We start from the raw sequence: 17,898 nt of genomic DNA on the forward strand, positions 1-17,898 counted from the left end.
TGGTGGACCAGGATGTCTTACCTGTGGCACAGGTTGCAGGCCTTGGCTGGTACACAAGAATCCTGGTTTTTTGACTTTGTTGCTTCTTGGTCCTGGGTCCCTGAGAAAGCCACTGTTCACTTCTCTGATCCTGCCTTTTCGTTTGTGAAACGAAGGCACAAGATACTGGCCTGTAACGTGACACCTGTTAGGTGGGTGGTTCAGGGTCAGGGACTGACAGAGCCCTTCTCGGATAAACCCCAGATGGTGCTCGCCCTTGTTATTGTGTGGCCTCCCCTCTCTCAGCCCCACACTCCCTGTTCCTGATGTGTTTCACCCCATGCTGGCTGTGGGACAGGAGGACTGCATAGACACCTCCTGGTGTGGTCCCCGCAACACTCAGTTCTTCCAGTGCCCTCGATTTCCACCCCACTAACCCCCACCCTCAAATGCACTCATGATTTGGGGTCGACTGAGCCGCTGGGGTAGGTCTGTGGATCAGGGTATTTTCCCTTCCGAAGGGGGCGGATCGACCCTGTGGTTTCCTCCTGGGGTAACTTCCGGCAGGGAGGGCTGGTCCCCAGAGAGGGCGGGGGAGATGACACAGTTGTTCCCCAGCCCTGGCTGGCGGGCAGTATGGTTCACTCCAGCATGGGGGCTCCAGGTAAGAGAGGAATGCCTTCTCATGGGTGGGGAGGACAGACAGCGCATTTGGGGATGTTCTGCTGACCACTACAGCAGACCCTCCCTGCACCTCCTCGTCTGCAGCTGCCCTCCTTGGTTTTGGGTCCTGTGCTTCGGGAACGCCCCTTTCTTCTCTCCCCTAGGTCTCCCTCCTCAGCTCCCCTTTGCTCTGTTTTGCATTAGGCACTGGGAGCTTCCCGTCTGTCCCCCACTGAGGGCACTGAAGCCGGGAGGGAGTCAAGTATGGGTAGCTGGACTTCATGTGGGGAACCGGTGGGCTGGGCAACTTGGACCAAGCTGCAGCAGGATTGGAAGGCCAAGCTGTGGCATTTGGGTGGTGCCATTCTCCTCGGAGCTGGTGTGTGCAAGTGTGTATATGTGTGCACGTGGAGGTGGTATTCTGAGCCCCCATCTACCACTCTTGGGTAGCTTGTGTATAAGTAGGCCGGTGTTGGGGGCTGCTGTGCATGGCATTCCATGTATGGGCCTTAGAAATGGTTTCTTGTCTCACTTCATTCACGCCAGCGGTCCTTTCCTCAAGAAAGTCTTCTCTGGCCTACCCACTACAAAATGGCACTGATCATGTCCCTGTGTCGCCTCATCCCGCTTTGACTTTCTCCGTGAAGCGTGCTTTATGTGTTTGCGAATCATTACATGCTTGCCTGGGTGAACACTACACAGGCACCGTACCAGGTGATTTATACTTGGCGACTCATTTCGCAGAAGGTGGATGTCTCCGTCCAGACTGAGCACGCCCCACCGCTGGGGCATGCTGGGAACCGTAGGTGAGATGAGTAATGCCTGGCACGGTGCTGGGATGTGGCGAGGACTCACTATTTCACACTTGCCTTTCTTGTGACTGCGAAGTTACTGTTGGGTGTGTGTGTGTCAAGTTCCTGGGTGACCACAGGTGTGTGTCCCTCCTGTGTGCAGCAGTATGTGGGGGCACCACTGAGCCCCTCAACCACCTCGGCCTACTGGGCAGTTCTGTGTCGGGTACTGCTGTTGGAAATACAATGGAGTTAGAAAGCTTCAGCTCTGCTCTGCTGGAGCTCCGGGTTCAGTGGGAAGGGCAGTCCTATGGTGGTCAGGGCTGGGGTGGGGAGAAAGCAGGGATGGTAGAGCCCAGAAGATAACCAGTTCAGCTATCGTGGTGACAGGGAAGGCTTCCTGGAGGAGTTGTCTGGATGGCGATATAAATGATGGAGGTGAAAAGTAGGAAGATTACAGACTGACTTGTGTTCGTTGGCCGAGATGACTGGGTGTGTACATGTATACCTGCTCTGTGTACACATGGATTCTGACTGTTTCACTACCAACTGGCCCTTGTTTGAGATCAAGGGAGAACTTGTAGATACTGGACAAAACGTCAGACCCCTTACTGGGGATTTCTCAAGAGTGAAAAAAAAATTAGTGCTGCCCAGGAGCTGTTATGGGTTTTCACCGTGTAACATTGACAAGAATCAATACATTGTGAGGATGTGATTAATACATTGTGTGGCCTTGGGCGGATCACTAGCCGCCTGTTCTCAGGCTCTTGTTCTGTGAAGTGTCTCAGGGGTCTGCTTGGTTATCTAAGGCGACCTGACTCTGGACACAAGTGTATGCATATCAGCTGTGTCCGTGCCTTTGAATTTGTGAGTGTGAAGTGTCTGTGTGCTACTCTGGATATGAGTAAACACACTTTGCGTGTACATGTATCTGGATGGGCTTTTTGTACACCAGGCTGTGGCATCATGTCTAAGTGTGTCTTTCTGTAGGTCGTGGGGTGTGTGTGTGCGCACATGATGTGTGTGTGTGTGCACATGCTGATGTGAGTGTGGGCAAGTCTGTGTGGAGGTCAGAGGTCTACCTCAGATGTCAGTCCTTGCCTTCTACCTTCTTTGCCACAGGCTAGCTGATTAGCCTAGGCTACTCCTAGGTCACCGTCAGAGAACTAGGATTGCAAAACATGCATGGCTGCACCCGGCTCTTTGAAAATGGGGTTCTAGGGACTTGAACTTGGATCATCATGTTTTCATGGCAGGCGGCTGTTTTACTCCCTGAGTCCTTTCCCCAGTTCTTCTGTCTACAGAGCTTAAGGAAGGGCTGCTTTGGGATCTCAGGATGTAATAGACAGCACCAGGTCCGGCAACCTATGCCGTATGTAAGGCGTCGTGGGCTGCCACTGGAAAAAACAAACAGACAGACAGACAAACAAACAAACAAACAAACAAAAAACTGCCTGGGCAGTGGCAGATGGAGGCTTGTGGCTTGCTTGCTTTGGATCGTATTGACCCTAGCTCACCAGGGCCCTTTCATGCATGCATGCATTCCTTCCAAATTGAAGCTGTGAAGGGTGGTGCCCTTGATGTGCGCTCCTCTCTGGGATCTGTCCACACCCACATTGGAGTGGAGAGGTCCTGCTTCAGTGTGTGCTACCCGCCTTGTTGTGTCTGCTGCCTGAATCTCCATCCCTCCTGACGGATGGCACAGAAGTGTTCAGTCCCTGGAGGCTACCTGGGACAGCTGTCGGGTTGGGAGGTGCTAGATGTCACTCCTGGGGAGGCGGGGGCTGGGCCAGCTGGGCCCACAGAGGTTCCCGGCAGCGCCCAACCCTGCCCATGGGGGCTCCCAGGCCATAGACTTGATGAAGCCTGTGGAGACAGAGGACCCAGGGGACAGGCCAAGTGGGGCCAGGAGGGTGAGGGGCAGCCCTCGGGCTCTCTATATTTAGCCCCGTTTTCGGTAACTACTAACGAGAAGCTAGCCGAAGTCTGCTAAAAACTGGCTGGGGGAAACGCAGAGGAGAAGTGAAAGTCAGGAGGGGGGGCAGGGAGGGTAGAAGGGACCTAGGGTCCCAGGCCTGGGCCATTTGTGGGGGGAGTGAGGGTGAACTTGGAGCTTGGACAGCCTGGGGGTGGGTCTGGCCTGGGGGTGTTGAATTTAAGGGACAAGGCAGCTCAGAGAGAGCCTGGTACTTTTCCCTGCAAAGAGTCACACATGACCGGGATGACAGGGAGGGGCAACCATAAATAGCCGCATAACTTTTCCATGTGATTGAGACTTCAGGAGGTGCCGGGGATCTGGAGCACATTGAAATTGCCTGGGGGGATTTTTAAAAATCTCAGTGCCAGGACTGAGGGTCTGCTTCAGTGGTAGAGCACTTGCTGAGAATGCACAAGGTCCTGGGTTCTACCCTAACAACACACACACACACACACACACACATACACACGCACACGCACACACACATACATACACATGTGTGCGCGCACACACACACATATATATTTAAGAAAAAAAATCTGGAAGCTCAGGTCACCCTATGTGCTTCTGAAACTGATGTCAGGGACGTGATGGCAGCGGCGTTTCTGCAGAGCAAGGGCAGGGATTAGGGTGTCCCTGCCTGGACTGTGGCCAAGGCAGAGCCTTCAGTGGCAGGTGCTCCTGATGCCCGACCCTGGGCATCATTTGACTTATGGTGAAAATGGAGCGCTAACCATGTGTTGGCTCATGCTTGTTTCTCAGCACTCAACAGGTTGATACAAAAGGAATGTCGAAGTCAAAGCCAGCCTGGTCTACATAGTGAGTTCCAGGACAGCCTGGTCTACGTAGTGAGTTCTAGGACAGCTAGGGCAACATAGTGAGACCCTGTCTCAACCCTCACATCTGCCCGCTCTCCCAAAATCCCCCAAACAAGCAAGACCTACAGCAATGTACGGCATAAAAACAAGCCAGGACTGGTGGCACAGGCTATAATCCAAGCTATCTGGGAGGCTGAGGCAAGAGGATTATAAATTCAAGGCCAGCCTGGACAAATTATTGAGTCCCTTTCTGGAAATAAAAAGTGAAAATCAGGGCCAGGGATGTAGCTTAGTTGGCAGGGTGCTGCCTAGCATGGGTTTGAACCCCAACACCACATAAACTGGGCATTGGTGCATGCCCAGCACTCAGAGCAGAGGTGGGGGAACCTAGAGTCCAAGGTCATCCTTTGAATATAGTGAGTTTTGAGGCCAGTCTTTGCTATATAAGACCCTGTCTCCAAAAGGGAGGAGCTGTGGCTATAGCTCAGTGGTAAAGCGCCTGCCTAGCATAGCAGTTGAATGGTCCATCCATCAGTGGAACCCTTTACCCTCTGTGGAAATAACTTGGCCCTTGTCTTAACAGGCATGGAGTGCTGGGCCATGGTATGAAAGTTTGGAAAGAATAAGGAAACTGGGATGGTGACGTTTTCCCTCAGACTACGTTCCATCCCTAGCTACCACCCCCTCAAAGGGCAGGGTCACTTCCTTAGGTGGACAGGGTATGATGGGGAGCACAGTGGGGGAAGCCAATAGGAGAGACACTGGCCACACGGAGGACCAGGGAGGGCTGCAGAGATACCGTGACACTGGGCAGAGCCTCAGAGAAGCCAGAGTTGCTGGAAGAGGAGGAAGGGGTCCCGGTAGGGGGGAGCAGAGGGAAAGGCCTGGAGGTTGAAGCTCGGGACCTGGAGTCACCATCAGCTATGATGACCCCAAGATGGAACCAGACCTGCTTTGGGGGTGTTCCCAGGCTGATGAGAGAGACATGTGGGGCCCAGAAGGCCACAGCCTCTGGACGGTGATGGGAGATGATGGTGCAGAGGGAACCGGGGCACAGACAACAGAGAAAGACCCCTATCTCCCCTCAGGACTGTCAGGATGTTGGCTTCATAGAGGACACCCATGCTGGATCCTGAAGTGTGATGGTGGAGGGCAGATGGACAGAGGGATAGGTGTGCATCAAAGCCCCAAGGAAGGACTATAGAGAGGTGGGACAGGGACCAGGGAAAAAGAGCAAGTCTGTGGGGAAAGGCACAGTAGACAGTCAGGACGTGCTCTGGGCTGGTGACAGTCATAGCAGATGGCCTGGTCTATGAGAGAGGGACCTGGACAAGACACCACAGTCCTGGGATTCAGATGCAGCCCAAGGGGAGGAACCATGGGATGCTTGGATTGCTATAGGAAAGTGTCACAGAGCAGTTGGCTGAAGGGATGCTGATCTGTTCTCTTGTAATTCTGGAGGCTAGAGATCCGAGATGGGGTTTTGGCCAGGGGCCAGATCCATCCAAGGCCTGTGTCTGGCTTGCAGTGACTGTATTCTCCTAATGGCCCTGCATTGCCTTCCCTCTATGTCTCTCTGTTCCCTCTCCCCCTTTGAACTCCCAGGTTTCCTCCTGCCGTAGGAGCCTTGCTGCTGAGGTTACAGGCCATATTCCTTCTCTTAGAAATGACAGCCATCGGCTTAGATAATGGACCTCATGTATTTCACTTAAGACCCTACTTTTCAAATCAGGTGTGGTGTATACCTGAAATCCAAGAACTGGAGGAGATGATGCAGGAAGATTGTGAGTTTGAGGCCGTCTGGGGCTCCCCAGTGAGCCGCTGTCTTGAAAAAAGGTTTTTTCAACTTGGTTTTTTAACTTGATTGTAGCTCAGTGGTTAGAGTGCTTGCCTAGTACGTATGAAGCCCTGGGTTTGATCCTCAGCCCCTCATAAAGTGTGTTGATGCAGATAATCCCAGCACTCAGTAGATGGTGGAAGCAGAGGGAATCAGAAGTTGAAAATCACCCTTGCCTACATATTGAATTCAAAGTTAGCCTGGGCTACATGACACCCTGACTCAAGGGGAAGAAAAATTAGGGCCAACAAGATGGCTCAGAGGCAGGCCTGATGACCCGGGTTCAGTCTCTGGAGTTGACATGGTGGGAGGAAAGAACCAACTTCTGCAAGTTGTCCTCTTGACCTCCACGGACTTGCCATAGTGCATATGTGTACTCGTATACTTGAGTAAAGTTAAATATTTTGGAATGAAAAATAGTTTTTAAGAAGATTTTGTCTTGCCGGGCAGTGATGGTGCACACCTTTAATCCCAGTATTCGGGAGGCAGAAACAGGTGGATCTCTGTGAGTTCGAGGCCAGGACAGCCAGGGCTACACAGAGGAACTCTGTGTCCAAAAAGAAAGAAAGAGAGATAGAGAGAGAGATCCCATCTTCAAATACAGTTACATTCAGAGAAGACCAGACATGTGCTGGGGAGGGGGGGGCTTGCCTCACAGCAGAGGGCAGAGGTGTGTGTGGAACTTCTGGGGTAGTGAGGTCAGAGGCTGTCCCATCTATGGGCCATAGAGGCATCTGGCAGGTGGGAGTCACAGAACCCGCCAACTGTGGCCTGTCGGGCAGATTCCTTAAGCAGGGAGAGATGTTCTGTGTGTTGAACAGGGAGGAACAGGATGCGTGATGGGGTAAGACGAGAAGTCGAGGGTGGTGGCCATACCCTAGAAGCCAGGCTAGGGGACCTGGATATTTCTTGAGGAGAAGGAGCTAGATGAAAGGCAGCTGAGTCAGGCATTGTGTTTCAAGGATGCTACCAGGGGTAGATTCTGGATCCAGGCAGGGCCAGTTGGACGCTGCCTGGAGAAGGGCTGAGGTCTGGGTGGGTTATGGCTGGCATCAGTCACTGCCTAACTTCTGCTTCATTTCTTTGCATCCCTCACTGGCAGCCATTCAATGTCTGAGCACACGGCCTGGGTTCCTAGAGGGTTCTGAGCACCTATGTCCCTCCCTAGCCCTCCCCTGCCCTCCCCAGCCCTCCCCAGCCTATGCCTTCATAGAAACACACAGTGGCTTGTTTTTAGCTTCTGTTATGTGTGTGCATTTGTGTTTGTCAGTGCGTGGGGTGACCATACATACACGTATGTGCTCCTGTGTATGAGGCCAGAGGTCAAGCTTAAGTGTTAGTCCTCAGGAGTGAGTCCTCCTTACTTTTCACGTTGTCTGGTGTGTGTGTGTGTGTGTGTGTGTGTGTGTGTGTGTGTGTAGGGCTACACAGAGAAACCCTGTTTTAAAAAAACAAAACAAAAACCAGAGCATAGTTAAGTGATCGGATTTTAAGTGACAAGCATGGTGAGTTCTGACAGATGAAGACCCTGCTGCCCCCCTCACATCTTTCCTGATAAATGCTCCTCACAGGTGCTCACCCACCTATGTGACTTTGATAGCCTGAGCTCCTGGGCTCGTGGGTTAGGCTGGGCCGGCTGACTAGCTAACCTAGAGTTCCTCCTGTCCTGTTCCCTTCCCGTGGGTACTGAGGGCTGAACTTGGCCTTCATGCTCACACAGCAAGGGTTTTATTGACCCAGTCGTCTCTCTGGTCACTTACTGTTTTGGAGGTGGCAATGATCACACCAAGGGCCATGCACACAATAGGCAGGCACTGTCCCACTGACAGGCCAGCCCGGCTCTATCCTTTCTGTGCTTGGTTGAAATATGGCATCCAAGCCAGGCATGGTGTGGTTTACCCCTGCCATCTCAACACTCCAGAAGCTGAGGCAGGAGGATTGCTGTGAGCCTGAGACCAGCCTGGGCTATAGAAAACTCTTGCTTCAAAACAAACAAGGGAGGGACTGAGGTGTGGCTCAGTTGGCAGAGAGCTTGTCTACCATGCAGAGTCCCGGGTTCCATTCTCAGCACCATGTAAGCAGAGTGTGGTAGGGCACATTGCAATCTCAATCCTTCAACGGTGGAAGCAGGAGGATCAGAAGAAGTTCAAAATCATCATTAGCTACATAGAGCGTTTAAGGCCAGTCTGGGCTATGTGAGGTCCTGTCTCAAAACAAAACAAGACAAGACAAGCTGGGCATGGTGGTGGCGCACGCCTTTAATCCCAGCACTTGGGAGGCAGAGGCAGGTGGATCTCTGTGAGTTCAAGGCCAGCCTGGTCTACAGAGGGAATTCAGGGACAGTCAGGGCTACACAGAGAAACCCTGTTTAAAACAAACAAACAAACAAAAAAACAAACAAACAAAAAAAACCAAAAAACAAGAGCATAGTTAAGTGATCGGATTTTAAGTGACAAGCATGGTGAGTTCTGACAGATGAAGACCCTGCTGCCCCCCTCACATCTTTCCTGATAAATGCTCCTCACAGATGCTCACCCACCTATGTGACTTTGATAGCCTGAGCTCCTGTTCTCAACCTGGGGGTCTAGACCCCTGTGGGGAGTCGAATGGCCCTTTGGAAGGAGTCATATACCAGACGTCCTGCATATCAGATATTTACATCGTGATTCATAACACAACAGTAGAGAAATTACAATATGAAGTGACAACGGAATAATTTCATGGCTGGGGGTCAGCACAACATGGGGAACCGTATTAAAGGGTCGCAGCATTAGGAAGGCTGAGAACCAGTGCCCCAGAAGGCCCAAGCTGTTTGTTTTATGTTTTTGTGACTCTTTTGGTTTTGCTTTTTGCTTTTTGTTTTTTGAGACAGAGTTTTTCTGTGTAACAGCTCTGTTTGTCCTGGAACCAGCTCTGTAGCCCAGGCTGGCCTGGAACTCACAGAGATCCGCCTGGCTCTGCCTCTGGGGTGCTGGGATTAAAGGTGTGCGCCACCACCGCCCAGCCTGTTTTTGTGAGTTTTATTTTTTAAAATTACTTATTATTATTGGAGCACATACCAAAGTGTGTGTGACTCCCAGGAGCCAGTTCTCTCCTTTCACAGTGGGTCCGGGTATTGAACTCCAGTCGTCAGGCTGCCGTGGCAAGTCGTTTTTGTCCGCTGGGCCATCACATCAGCTCCAGTTTTTGTTTGTTTTGAGACAGGGTCTCTTGTAGCCCAGGCTAGTTGCAAACTTACCATGTAGCTAAGGTGACCTTGAGTTCCTGATCCTCCTGCCTCTCAAACCCTGGGTTACCAACCTTTGTCACCATGACCAGACTGATTTGCTGGGTTTTAAGCTCCGGGTAGTAGATTCAGAGCTGTATGTTGGCACCTGTGTTTGGCCACTCTCCCTCAGCTTGCAAGACTTGGTGGTGTGTCTGAAGCAGGAGTTTGTTCTTTTTCACTGGTGTAGTGTTCATTGTATGGATATACCACATTTTGATTATCTGGTCCACTGATAGGCTCTTCACTTTTCTCCAATTTGGAGGTATGATGCAAAGTCTGAACACCTGGGCTTTTAATGGCAAGTTATTCTTTTTCCTTTGTGTGTATGTTTGTGTGTTTTTGCTGGGAATGGATCCCAGGGCCCTGTGCATGCTAGGTGAGTGCTCTGCCACTGAGACACATGGTCAGAGCTTCCTCTGCTCACCAGGTACCTAGAAGTGGAGGTACTGGTCACAGGTAGCAGCCATCTCCTCAGCTTTCCCTGGAGTGCTTGTATTATTTACGCCGACACCAGTAATACATGCACAATACCCAACTCGGCGTTTTTTTAAGTAGTTACATGCATGGGGGGGGGTCATCAGTATGTGCACATGTTCGAAAGCTTTGGATCCCCAGGAATTGGAGTTACAGGCAATTGTGAGCTACCAGATGTGGGTGCTGGGAACTAAACTTCAGTCCTCTGTGAGAATAGTACTTGCTCTTAACCTCCGAGCCATCTTCTGCCCCCTGAGCCTGTAGGACTCTCAAACACGAGTGGGTTGTGATTCACTCAAGTAATCCTCAATTACAAAATTCCTAGAATCCTACTGTTTCTTCTTTGTCCAGAGTTCCTCTCCACACTTTAGCCTGCCCGCTGTGACCATCTGAGGTGTGAAGCACACTGCAGTTGGGTGCCTCATTTGATAGGGATTTCGTGACTTTGGTGAGGCTTTTGGGTAATTGAGGAGGGGTGTCATTAGTTGGGTCTGAGACTGTTGAGTCACGGTCATTCGAAGGACTTGGAGTCTGGGCTGAATATCTGAGTATGGGTTGAGGCTCAGGGAACTGAGAATGGGTGGGGCTGAAACCCCGCTCTTGCTGTGGCCCAGGCTCAGGAGGGTGGGAGTCAATACCTTGACAAGCACAGGCTTTAGACTGTTGAAGATGAGGCCTGAGGACCGTTAGCCCAGAGGCTTCCAGATTAGAAGCAGAGCCCCTGGATTCAGGAACATCAGGGTATGATCAGGGTACCCACTGCTGCTGGTGTGTTCCAGCTGGCATGAAAGGCCCTGGAGCCTCAGTTCCCTCCACGGGAAATGGAGTGTCTTACTACCAGTGGCTCATGTGTCCTGCCTGGCTCTGTGCTGGGAGGTGCAGACACGCACCTTTCATGATCAGTATCAGCACTGTGAGGACTTTGGTTCCTCTGGTGCCCGGCTCACTACCTGCCACCTTCCTTGGGTACTGGAAACTATAGAATGCATGTAGATTTTACAGAGCAGCCATAAAGTCTAGGATTGCTTTGAAGTCCAGCATCAGGGTAGAGGCGGATTGAGTTGGGGTTGGAGAGGAGAAGGCTTGTGACATCATGCAAGACGGAAGGCCAGTGGGAGTTATGTGGGGGAACCTGGGGACAGGGAAAGTGGTGGGTCAGAGGATGGCTGAATCACACCCTGAGAACTGACAGCTCCCCACTTTGGGGTTCTGGCAACCTCATCATATCTCCCTTGTCCTACTCAGAGCGGAAAACATGTGTCACTCGAAACCCAGTATGGCAGGGCTAGAGCCTCGGCTACCTGCCTGGGAGGAGGCCAGAGGTCGAACTGGCTCCTTTATGGACCTCATCGGCTCCTCCCAGACAGCTGATACCTTCTTGTGACTATATTCCACCCCGCCCAGGTGCCTCACAGTGGTTGACACCTCTTGTACTACTTTTTGGGGAAGGCAGAGGCCCAGAACTCTAACAAATACTTCAAAGTGTCAGGGGTAGCAGTGGGGTTGGGAAGGTAGAGGGGTGGGAGTTGGCAGCAGGACATCAGAGTCCTCCTGGCTTCCTCTCCTGGCCTCTGTTTTCATCCCTTCTCTGTTTCCAGAAATAAGAATGTCTAAGCCCCTGGAGGCCGAAAAGCAGAGTCTGGACTCCCCATCAGAGCACACAGGTGAGTGGGAATGGGCAGAGGCAGGGGAGTGGGCAGGTGAGAATGGGAACAGTGTGTAGGAATGGTTGGCAACATGACCTTTCTTTCCCTTTACAGACACCGAAAGAAATGGACCGGACATTAATCATCAGGTCAGGATGGCTCAGGCATGCTCGAGGGCAGGAAGGGAAGGAGAGAGCGGTGGTTAGTGAGGGCAGGTGTCCAGAACTTTTCACGACACCGTTCTCGTCTCCTTGCCCTGACTCTCTCTCCACAGAACCCCCAGAATAAGGCTTCCTCGTTCTCTGTATCCCCAACTGGCCCTAGCACCAAGGTAAGCACCCGTGAGATCATTCCGGGAAGGGAGGTGGTGTGTGGGATGAAGGACATCTTCAGCATGTCTGCTGTGGACCCAGGTCTTGCAAGAGGACCCAGTGACAAGGTTCCTCCTGCCCCTTCTCACCCTTGGGTTCCCGCCCCAGGCTTGTGACTCACCCAGTCTCCTTCCCCTTCCCTAGGGGGTGGGGGTGGCCAGGGAAATCCCCCCCAGAGCCCCAGGGCGATAACAACAGGAAGCCAAGGCTCCTCCCCCATCCCGACTTCCCTGGCTGAAGGGGCCTGAAGCACCCCTGTACCCCAACATAGAGAGAGAGAGAGAGAGAGAGAGAGAGAGAGAGAGAGAGAGAGCAGGGAACAGGATAAAAGAAGGTGGCAGATCCAGTGTTGACACCCATGGGATGAAGGAGAGGGTGATGCAGAGGAGGAGCTCTGTGCTAGGCACTGTGGGGCTTAGGGAGCGTCTGGGGCCCAGGCTGCACTTAGCCTGATAGTGGTAAGGGCCACAGACCAGGTTCAGACGCCTAAAAGGAGAAGCAAGAATGTGGGGGCATGGACAGAGCCCTGACCAGAGGTGGCTAAAGGACTGGGTGAGACTCAGAAGTGCTTCTCACCCAGCCCTGCATCTTTGCTGTGTGACCATGGGAAAGTCACTTCCCCTCTCTGAGCTTCTTGGTTTTCCTTTGCTCACACTGGGGGAGGGAGGGCGGTCAGACTGGAGATGGGGTGACCTCTGAGGTCCTTCCCATGTCTTTTCTGTCCCCAACGCTGGGAGGACATTGTGATCAAGTGCACTGGGACCCAGGGCCTGTGTCAGAAGGGCCCCCAACTCCTGAGCTGAGCTGAGCCTGAGTGTTTGCCTCGGCTCCAGCAATGTGTGCCCGTCCATCTTTGCCATTTCCTCTGCTCCTGACATCAGCTTTCTTTGGGAAGCCAGTGAGGGGCAGTGAAGGGTCCTGCCTTTCCTTCTCAGGCCTGGAATTTCTTCCACATTTCACCCTCCTTCTACAGCCCTGGCTTGTTCTCTCTACCCCTCTCCACCTCCTCTGCATTGGAGCTTCCCCAGCCACAGCGATCCCTGTGTCTCCATCCCCGATGTATCTGTGTACCACTGTGGATTATTATTTACATAATAATTTTGTTAAGTGGCTCAATTTTTAAAAACATTTTATTATGGAAAATGTGATACAAAAATAGAAGCGTGTAGCGAAAATACCAACCCCCAGGAACCCATCAATCAGTTTCAACAATTACCAACTCATGAACAGCTTCGTTTTTCAACAGCTTGAATAAATGGGTTTTAAATGGAAATTTCATGAATGGAAAACCAGAATCACTTACCATGGAAATAAATACAATGATTATTAAATTCTACCCAGAGTCCCTCATGTGCTGAAGGGTCTAACCCCAGGGCCTCTTCTCCACCGGTTGAAAGGGAAGATTAGCCGGCATTGGTGAGATGCTTAAAATGCCATCACAGGCAATTATACTGGGCCAGGCATTCAATGCCAGCTCTCTGGAGGCCGACATAGGCTGCAATAGTAAGTTCTGGGCTAGTCAGAGCAACTTAGCAAGACCCTGTCTCAAAACAAAATAGGCCAGGGATGTGGCTCCGTGCTTGTCTAACATGCACTGACGACCCTGGGTTTGATCCCCAATACTCCATAAACCAGGCAGTGTGGTACATCCCTGAATCCTAGCACCAGGAGGTGGAGGCAGGAGCATCAGAAGTTTGAGGTCATCCCTGACTGTCTAGAGAATTTGAGACCAGCCTGGGCTGCCTGAGACCTGCTTTAAAAACAGAAGCTGAGCATGAGTGTGCATGAATTTAATCCCAGCACTCAGGAGGCAGAGCCAGGCAGATCTCTGTGAGTTCAAGGCCAGCCTGGTCTATAGAGAGTTCCAGGACAGCCTGTCTCAAAAAACCAAAACCAAAACCAAAAAGTTTTCAGTGTTTTTTAACTTCATATTAAAACACAATACACACACACACACACCACACACACACACACACACACACACACACGCACACGCACACGCACACACGCACGCGCACACACACACACACACACACACACACACACACACACAGGTGGATCATTAGTATATCGTTCATAATTTTCCCAAGCTATGCACGCTCCAAGAATACTGTTGGATATAGCGATACATGCTTCTAATCTCAGCCCTAAAGAGGCTAAGGCAAGAAAAGTGCCCTGAGTTTGAGGCCAGCCTGGGCTACATAATGTAGCAAAACCTTGGGAGTTTATTTTTTGTTTTTAAAAAACCAAGTAAGCAATTTAATGGAAGGTGGAGAGAGGTGGCTGAGTGGGTAAAGGCACTTACTGCCAAGCCTGAATGACCTGAGTTCAATCCCTGGGACCCATGTGGTGGGAGGAGAGAACTAATTTCTGCAAGTTGTTTTCTGACCTCCACCTGTGCATTTGGGCATGGGCACACTCATGCCAGATAAAATAAAATAAATTAATTAAAAAATATAAATATTTTTTAAAGTTGATTACGAGACCCTTTAATGCTCTTTCCAGGAAAAGTCCCTATCTCCAACTTATTATTATTATTATTTTTATTTTTTTCTTTTTCCAGACAGGGTTTCTCTGTGTAGTTTTGGTACCTGTCCTGGATCTCACTCTGTAGCCCAGGCTGGCCTCGAACTCACAGAGATCCACTTGCGTCTACCTCTGAAGTGCTGGGATTAAAGGCGTGCACTACCACTGCCTGGCTCATAACACCAACTTCTCACAGTGTCATTTCCTGCCTCACCCTTTTATCCCTAAAATTTCTGACACTTCTGTCCCATGATCTGAGAAATCAGGGTCTGTCATTTGGCCTTTCCCGGGCCACTGTCTGCCTACCAGATGTCACTCTCCTGTCAGCCGGCTGCGTCAGCCTGCATAAGTCAATCTCTCTCTCGATCTGCTTTTGCAAAATGAGATGCTGAGCTGGAAGATGGTCCCTAATGTCTGGTCTGGTCCAGAAAATACGATATCTATCAAACTGGTGGTCACCCAAACAGTCCCAGGCACCCTCAGCCAGCATCCTTTCAACCCCACAGTCCCCGCTGTTTGGCATTTTTGTGGAGAAGAACTGAAGGATGGCTTGATGCTGGCCTGTTTTATGTATTTAATGCAAACTATATCTACATCATGTTGAGCGAGACAGGGAGAAGCTGGAGCCACCTCTAGCTCATCCACAGACCAGGATCGGCAGCGCTCTGCTGTCTTGGCCATGACTCTGTTTTAGTCTCTGAAGTGAGTGACTAGTAAGAGCAGGGTGGGTCTCCAGCATGCCCCGTCCACTCTTGTCTGAATCCCCCATGGGTATCGTCTGCTTGTCTCCATAATCATATGTGTTTGTGAAGTACCAGGCTGTTTATTTTTTGAGATTAGGGTATCAATATATAGCCCAGGCTGGTCCTCAAACTCACAAGCCTCCTGCCTCAGTTTCCTAAGTTACGAGTACTCACACTATTCCCGCTCCAGCTGGTAAGGTTTTATTGTTTTGAGTTTTTTTTCTGGAATTTTTTTTAAAATTATTTATTTATTTATTTGTTTGTTTGTTTGTTTGTTTTTGGGTTTTTCAAGACAGGATTTCTCTATGCAGCCCTAGTTGTTCTGGAACTCACTCTGTAGACCAGGCTAGCCTCCTGCTCAGGTCCAACTGCCTCTGCCTCCCGAGTGCTGGGATTAAAAGTATGTGCCATCACTGTCTGGCATGTATTTTTTTTTTATTATAGTATGATTACACCATTTTTCCCTTCCCTTTCCTTCTTCCAGACCTTCCCATATCCCCCTCCTTATTATTTTTCAAATTCATGTCTGCTTTGCTCATTAGTTGTTATTACATCTGTCTATCAATTATCTATCTACCTATATATTACCTATCTATGCATCTATCATCTATCTATCTATCTATCTATCTATCTATCTATCTATCTATTATCTATGTGTCTATGTATCTATCTATGATCTATGTATCTATCTATGTATTTATCTATGTATGTATCTATCATGTATGTATGTATGTATGTATCTATCTATCTCTAAATACATCTGTAACCCTGGTTGGTTACTCACAGTAAGCCCCCTGCCTCTGCCTCTTCCTGAAATGCCTGAATTACAGGTGTGCACCACCATTTCCAGCCTCTGGTAGTGATTTTTTTAAACATGCAAGACCCTTCCTTCTTTTCAACAACAAAAAAAATTTAATTTAATTTTATGTTTGTAAGAGATTTGCATGTATGTTTGTCTGTGCACCGAGTGCATATATGCATCATTGGTACCCACAAGGGCCAGAAGAGGGGGCCAGATACCCCAGAACTTGAGTTACCGATCCATGGTTGTGCCACCATGTGGGTGCTGGGAACCCAATCTTGGTCCCCTGGAAGAGTAGTAGCCAGTGCTCTTAACCACTGAGCCATCTCTCCAGCCTGTTCAACAAAATTTTATTCCAATGGACAAATAAGAGCTGCAGCCCTAACTGGGTGTGGTGGCACACACCTTTAATCCCAGCACTCAGGAAGCAGAGGTAGATGGATCTCCATGAGTTCCAGGCCAGCCTGGTCTACACAGTGAGTTCCAAGACAGCCAGAGCTACATAGTGAGGCCCTGTCTCAAAACACAGAAAACAAAAAGCCACAACAACAAAGGAGTTGTACCCCAAGCTGAAGCAAAGGGGGGCATGTACGAGCCCTAGAGACCTCCCTGCGCTCCTGGCACTGGCATTTCCCGTTTTATAGGTGGGGAAAGCGACTCCTGGGAGGAGGAAGGTGCTTTCCAAAGGTGACCTCTCCCGTAGGGAAAGGACACTGAGGCCAGAGAAGTGGCCAGAGGCCTCAAGCCGCAGCCTTGCCACTACTCTAGCCGACTCCCCTGTGCCAGCCCAGGGCTGCCACAGCCACACGCATACCCTCTTTTTGGTTCGCAGGTGGGCATTCTCTCTGGCCTCCACTTAACATTCTGGGGTCCCGGACCCTGCCTCTCTCCTCCCCAGATCAAGGCTGAAGACCTCAGTGGTGACTCAGCCCAGGCAGCACCCCCGCCCCCCCAGCCGGCTCAGCCTCATCTGCCCCAGGCCCAACTCATGTTGACAGGCAGCCAGCTAGCTGGGGTAAGTATTTGGTAGAGGACCTGGCAGAAGGCATGACCTCCCATCTGCTGCAGGCCATGCAGGTGACAAGTCTCACGGAGACCACAGACACTCTCTCACACTTGCCTCTTCTCCTCCTCTGTCCTGTAAAAGATGTGTCTCCTAATGGCTTGATTCGAATACTAACCCCTTTCTGCCTTCTCTGCCCCCGCTGCCCTGCTCTCTGCCTACTCGGCCGCTCACAGCTCACAGCACTGATGCCTGCTCAGCAGCAGCTTCTCCTTCAGCAAGCCCAGGCCCAGCTGCTGGCTGCTGCCGTGCAGCAGTCCAGTGCCGCCGCCGCCGCCAACGCCGCCGCCGCTGCCGCCGCCGCCTCCTCCACCTCCTCTGCCTCCTCCTCTGTCTCTTCCTCTGCCTCGCAGCCCCCAGCCTCCTCTGGGGGAGGTGACCTGCCACCATCACAGCCTGCCAGCCAGCCCCCAGGGACCCCACAGCTCACCTTGTCCCAACCCATCCAGCTCACAGCACAGGTAAGGGCAACCAACCACCAAGCATCCTATTCCTTGCAGTAAGGGACGTGCAGAAGCAGGTGTGCGCACAAGGTGGGGATAACTGGTCCACAAGGGCCCTTCTGACACCAACTATGCGCCAGCTGGTTCTGCACCTGTGGGAAGCCTTGGAAGAGTGTGCCTTCCCATCGTACAGATGATTAAAGCAAGGCTCACAGGGAGTATCCCATATATGTGAGTGATCTTCACGGTGGGTTGAGCTACTCACTTTCTGTGCATCTTCTGAAAGCTCAACTTATAATGAAACCATAAGTCACCACCCTTATTCCCAGGAATGGTATCTGCGTGTGGCTGGAGAGATGGCTTCTCTTCCAGAGGTCCTGAGTTCAATTCCCAGCAACCACATGGTGCCTCATACTATCTATAATGAGATCTGGTGCCTTCTTTATGCAGGCAGAACTCTGTATACATAATAAATAAATAAATCTTTAAACAAACA

General features: G+C 50.9%; 1 protein-coding gene across 3 annotated transcripts in view; it reads left to right on the forward strand.

Annotated features, from left to right (window-relative positions):
- Positions 1-588: 588 nt before the first annotated feature.
- The window catches only part of Pou2f2 (POU class 2 homeobox 2), a 41,071-nt gene continuing 23,761 nt past the window's right edge, over positions 589-17,898 (forward strand). The window contains exons 1-5 of one of the 3 annotated variants that reach the window (XM_036191955.1): positions 589-643; positions 11,407-11,472; positions 11,569-11,603; positions 11,729-11,785; positions 16,795-16,911. In XM_036191955.1, coding sequence (XP_036047848.1) covers positions 616-643; positions 11,407-11,472; positions 11,569-11,603; positions 11,729-11,785; positions 16,795-16,911 — 303 coding nt within the window. In that variant the 5' untranslated portion in view covers positions 589-615. The remainder of the gene's footprint in view (positions 644-11,406; positions 11,473-11,568; positions 11,604-11,728; positions 11,786-16,794; positions 16,912-17,898) is intronic. The other 2 variants (XM_036191973.1, XM_036191966.1) reach the window with 2 other exon arrangements.

The sequence above is a fragment of the Onychomys torridus genome, chromosome 1 (assembly GCF_903995425.1).
Source record: "Onychomys torridus chromosome 1, mOncTor1.1, whole genome shotgun sequence".
Classification (NCBI taxonomy): Eukaryota; Metazoa; Chordata; class Mammalia; order Rodentia; family Cricetidae; genus Onychomys; species Onychomys torridus.